General features: G+C 42.5%; 1 protein-coding gene across 1 annotated transcript in view; it reads left to right on the plus strand.

The window, feature by feature from the left end:
• LOC8024452 (lachesin) overlaps positions 1–5214 on the plus strand; it is a 216959-nt gene extending 211745 nt beyond the window's left edge. Inside the window, exons 9-10 of the mRNA XM_029992181.4 lie at positions 2450–2521; positions 3554–5214. Coding sequence (XP_029848041.2) covers positions 2450–2521; positions 3554–3639 — 158 coding nt within the window. The 3' untranslated portion in view covers positions 3640–5214. The remainder of the gene's footprint in view (positions 1–2449; positions 2522–3553) is intronic.
• Positions 5215–6000: the final 786 nt, after the last annotated feature.

Below are 6000 nucleotides of genomic sequence, written 5' to 3' on the forward strand. Positions count from 1 at the left end.
CGTTTCTATTTTCTTCTTTTAAGGTTCCCCTGTCGTCCTCCTTAGTAAAGGTACTACTAGACTGCCATTTAAAAACTAATTGAGAACTTTATTAAACCGCATGCGAAAGTAAGCACATGCAAGTAAATTGACTACTGTCACATTCGCGTCAGTGAGGCCACTGACCAAATTCTACAATGCACTCAAAGCACGGTGTCAAATTGACTCGCAGAGATAGCACTTTAAAAGTTATCGCAGCTGCTTTGCCGTTATCACTATTTCCAGTGCGAAGCTAATAAACGCTAATAAAGCGTTAATTGACTGCCAAGTAATAAAACCTCCGGCCGCGCGCTTAGCAGAGAAAAAGGCCAGGTTGGAAGGGGGAGAGGGAGGGGGGGGGGCGGGGCTTGGTGAGGCGAGGGAGAAACAAACAAGCAAGACCGGAGCTGGTCTTCTGTGTTGAGAGCGGAAAGTCAGGGCTGCGTAGGTCGATCTCTCGCTCCCGCGCAATTAGCGTAATGAAACGCCGCTGTCAACTTTTTCTTTTCTTATTTTGTCTGTCGCTTTTTCGTGCCAAACCTTTGCGCAACTGTAGCTGTTTTGTAGCTAGAGCGGCGAGAGACTAGACAAAATTGAATTCAAAGGGGTTGACAAGCGTTTGGTTCTGAAGGCTCTTGCGCACGGGGACTGGACACTCCCGCTGGCGAGAAAGCGAAACTTATTAATTCTTGGGCCTCTTGGTTTGACTATGTAATTTTCTTGCGCCTCCGGAACGACCTCCTAATTAACAGGTTTGTTAACGTGCGTGTTTGTATATACTGTATAGACGAGTCGTCATGTTTGGCTTAGGTCACTTGGCAGCGGAAATAATACGTGTGTCTGTGACTGCTGATGACGTCTACATGCCTAATAACACATTTAGTTTGCTCAGATTATGTATGTGGTTGACAGCATTTTTAATAATTAATATATATTAATCGGCGATACTAGCGTTTACGAGGACTTAATCGAGGTACGCAGACGAGTTATCGTTGCGACCGAACCACGAAACGCTTGGTTGCGATGGTAACTCGCTGTCGTATCTCGACATAAGCCGCAGCGAACTAGTCAAACATAAATCAACGCTACTTTGTGAATGGATGTTCATTTGCCCTTGAGAGCATGATACCTACCGTTTAGATGGATGCAACGAATGGCCTCAATATTTATTTCCGAAATTTTCCAAATTTATATTCCCTGCACACATTTTTTTTTATTTGGCCACTTCATTCTGATTGGTTTTAGGAAGACAGCTACTACTGCGCTGATGATATTATTTCCTGTAAACAGCGCTTTTAAAGCCCATGCAGTTTTGAAAGCACGAAGCTGCAATCACGGCGCGGCCCATACCTAAAGTATCATCCCATTCAAAGTACTTTGAGGCTATAAAACGGCTAAATTATAATATTGAAGGACGGATGAGAACGCGAACGCTGATAGCGCTTCTTGCAGATTGCCTGCATTGATTTCCTGAAGATATATAAGAGTTTTTAAGATCTCCAATCACGGTAATGTGATGCAGAATCGGTGGTCAAACGTTTGACATACCACACGTCAGGCTCCATGGAGTGAGATCTCGCTACTAGAGAATCCAGCCAGTATTCGTGTCCTCGATCCGCGACCCCACCGGTTTTTGTATGCACTAACTTAGTACAAAACGCAACATTGATAGCAGAAAGAAGTGATCGTCCATTATTTCTTCTTTTTATTAGAAATGAAAAGCTGTCAGTAAATCCTACTTGTGCAGTGTAAAGTGCGCGTTCGAAAATACAATTTTAGTAGTAATAATTAGTGCTTCTCGGTAGGTGTCTGAATAAAGGGCGTCAAAACACTGATCTCGTGTTCGTGCATACAGTGTCGTACAGCGTGCACGCCTGCGGTTGCGTATTTATATCTGCCTGATGATTGTTAAATATCCTCGGTTAGTGGCTGTACAGCACCGACCCATTTGCCCGTTAACTCCGTTGAAAAATGTTTGGCGAACATCAAGACACTGATTTCGCTATTAAGGCAATCACAACGGCTAACCTGATTTTATGTATTCTCATGCAATTTTAGTGCAGATAATTAAACGTATTACTTTATTGAGAACATGAATACACATTAGGCACCTTAAAAAAATCTTTATATATAAATATAGAGTGAAAACAAACTTGGAGAGAAGGCTCCTTAAAGGAAAAAAATATCAACAGCAAGAAAATTTTTGTTCAGAAAAAATAAAACAAAAAACAAAAATCCCAGAGATTTTAATATATGTTTGGGTTATCGGTCTATTTCTCTGCAGAATATAGCAATTCGTTTTATAAAGGGACAACTCTTATTTAACCTATTTTGAACAAATGGCTTTCACTAGCCGTTTGAAACCTAAAAACTTATCGCTGTTTTTGTGTTTACCTTTCAAATGCACAGCGCACTTTGTGTTTCTTTCCAGACGGAAAGTATTTCGCATCTGAGGATTCTTACTCGGACGAGGATGACTCTCATGATGAGACATCTAGATATGGTAAGCTAACCAACGGAACCTCCTGACATTTTATTCTCGGAGTGCGAACCTATAGGACTACCATATCATCGGCATATATATGCAAGCTTGATAATTTGGCTTTATTGACTGAATCAGTAACCCAATGGTCCTCAGCCTGCGTTAATTCCACGTTATTCTCCACCAGGTAGTATGGCTTTCCAAACCTTAAATCTATGTTAATTGACTTAGACGTGACGATGGCTCGGTTTTTATTATTGGGTGTCGATATCGTTTGGCGGTAAAAGTATTAAAAAGCGCCTGGCCTGCGCAGTGTATGAATTCACTTAGATCTCTGTATTTTAATACATCTGTTGTGATTTTTTGCAGTAACAAAGAGAGCTGGCAAGGCCATTTCTTATAGGTGTGCACCAAATTCTAGACAAAAAAAGACTAAACGTATAAGCTTTCTTTTAATATATGCTGATTATTTTCAGTTTAAGATATCAAAACAAAAACATTTTCGCAGATTAATTTTGATCTTAAAACCAGGGGCGTTTTAGGGGGGGGTCAATCAGCAAGGATAATAATATATATATATATATACTCGAAAGCGGCATACTCATTTGTAAAATTGCTTACTTAAGAGACAATTAGCATAAAGCACAGCTATGACTGCTCTATGTCCAACGCTGAAGCTTTGATGTTTTGTTTTGATCTCTGAGACTCAAGGTCTGGGGTTCAAATAATGAACGTGATCTTTTTCCATAAAATAATTTTTGGTGCATCGCTCAAAGCGTTAGTATACTTTCACTTCAATGAATCTTTTTTTTTTTTACTGTGGCATTATTTTTCTGCTGCGCATTTTGAACGCTTCTTGATACATCATTGCAGAAATCTAAAAGTTTACTGGAAACGCAAGGTCACATACACCCTTTCAGTGTGTATCTTTTCTTTAGGAGGCTAAAAAAAATGTGAGCACATACTCTGCTGGCTATGGCGGGGAAAGCTTCTTAACGTGCATTTGAAGCGACACTGCCGAGGCGCACACGCGTGACACGTCTTATTTTGCAGGCCCCAACAACGGACCGTCGACGTTTTCCATAGCCCTTGCCGCTCTCCTCGTCGCCCAGTTTCCCGTAGCGCTGCTCTGTTTGTAGCGCCTGGGATGCCACGCCATCTTTACGGCCTTCGCGGATACGTCAGTCAAGCACACATGCGCCTGCGTCTCGCTGGTGCACGAGGTCCCATCCCGAGGTGCTTCGAAAGTGATGTCCTAGAAAACAAAAGAGCAATAGCGCCGTGTGGACGTGGAAGAGCAATCGACACAGGGCGAAGCAAGAACAATCGCCTGCCATATACCGAGGACGTGAGGAGCGTCGGTATGACTCTGGTGCCCGGAGCACGTCTCCCTCCGACTGGCGTACCTACCGCGTTCTGAAAAGTGGTCCCTCGATTTCCATCTCATGACGTCGTAGGAGTGTCGTGCTGTCGTCGGCGGCGATCGCGGTGGTGCCACATCAGCTATGCTGGATGTGGGTGGCAGACGCCCATGCTGCTGCAAGTCCCTCTCCGGCTTGGCAGTCCAAGGAAGCTTCCGCAGCCCGGAGTTGAGACCCGCTGACGACCCTGACACTCGCGTTCGCTCGATCTTTTTTCCAGGACATCTGGCACCCACACCTAGGATCGCGGCACCACAGAAGCCGGCATGACATGTCGGCTATGTGACGTCATTGGCTGCCACTTCCTGACCACCTTTTGGCGTATGGGCGGGAGGGGACGCTTAACACAGCGGGCGAAGACGTGTTCCGGGCATCGCAGTACGACCTTCGCCTGCTTTCGCTTAGCGTTCTGTTACAGCGGTGTGATCGAGCGTTGAGAGGCTCAATACACCCAAAACGAGGAAGATTCCAGCAGATAACGCTATTACGATGTAGTGTGTTGTTTCCCCTTGAAATGGCGTTGAAAATGTGTTCTGAAATACTGGTGTCGGGAAGAGGTATTTGGGGAAGTGTTTAGCATAAATTGTATTTTTGATATCAATCGGGAGTATTTCGTTTGAAACTGAGGTGCTACACCACACTTCTCGGGTGAATGTGACACATTCGCATTGAATTTTTCGCGATAACATAGTGTATCGCCTAAATTATTACGCAAATTGATGAAATTGAGAGCACAAACTTGAGAATGAACTTAGCACAAAAGTCATTGCCTATAAGGTGATCATTTTAGCCCGTCCTTTTTCATTTCGTCCTAGCTAGTGCCGAATTATTTTGACGTCGAGTCCCCAGCAGCGCCCCTCCCCCTCGCCCGTTCCACACGTGTTTATTTTTCTAGAAATCATCATTCGTTCATATGTAAAATATTACGAGATAAACGTATCATAGTCGCGCGACAGATAAGCGAAATACTGGATAAGATGGGTGCAGAAGTAGAGTCTTTTAGAAGAGATGTTATCATTTCCTTGATGCGCGACATGTGATGGCCTCTAAGGCCACATGACTCTTTCCTAGCGCCATCGGCTACATCGCAAGATGGGGAGAACGCATGACATATCTCACCTCTATGATTTTCTTATCGAGGTTTGGTAAGACAATTGACGGCATTGTTACAAATACCAATACAGATGGTGTAATATAAATTACGTGGCAGAAGAAAAAAAAACTTTAGGTGTGTGATACTTCCTTTGTGTCAAGAGGAAACAGGAGCTGAAAATAAAAAAAAAATAGAAAGCACGTGTTGTTACAATTTCATGATTAAAACAATTTCATGATTAGCTTTGAAGTCAACCCAAAGCTTAATAAGATTATGCACTACAGCGTGCAACGATTGAAACTTTTTTTATTTTTTAAATAATAAAACTGTGATAAAGAAAGCGATGGGGCAATGTTAGGTTTTTTGTTCTGTATGTTACTTTGAAATTAAATACGCATTGCATTTTTAAATAAATGGAAGTACACAGAATTAAGAATATTCAACTTTCTATATAAAAAACATGGTTATCCATTCATAGATAGTGTACGTTACGTAAACGTTGGCGTATATAATGGCAGCTAAATACAAGAAAGAAACAAAACTTTAGAGATTTTCTCCGGACAAGCTATGTCCCAAACGAATGCATGACACCATAACTACCTGCCCGGAGCATCAATCTCACAGGTTGCGCACACCGCCAACCAACGTGCGTAAACAAAAGCACACCCTTTAAATATAAATATATACACGGGAAGTCCCGCAGCAGACACATGTCCCCAATGTTGTCGGACCCTTTTGATGACTTATGGCTGAGAAGACGGAGACGCGATACAGCTTGCAGGCACGTGACATCTAAAGATATTCATCTTAATATGAGCGCACGGTGTACAAAGTTTGCACGCGTTATATTTTCAGCAATAGCACTTTGAGTGGGTTTTTGTTTGTTTGCAGTACGACGGAACTTATCCCACAACAATCCAGATCCGAGGAAAGTTATTTTTTTAACCATATTTTAAAATATGAATAAGACTAAATTCAGAACCACG

Source organism: Ixodes scapularis, unplaced genomic scaffold (assembly GCF_016920785.2).
Source record: "Ixodes scapularis isolate PalLabHiFi unplaced genomic scaffold, ASM1692078v2 PGA_scaffold1__304_contigs__length_218370807, whole genome shotgun sequence".
Classification (NCBI taxonomy): domain Eukaryota; kingdom Metazoa; phylum Arthropoda; class Arachnida; order Ixodida; family Ixodidae; genus Ixodes; species Ixodes scapularis.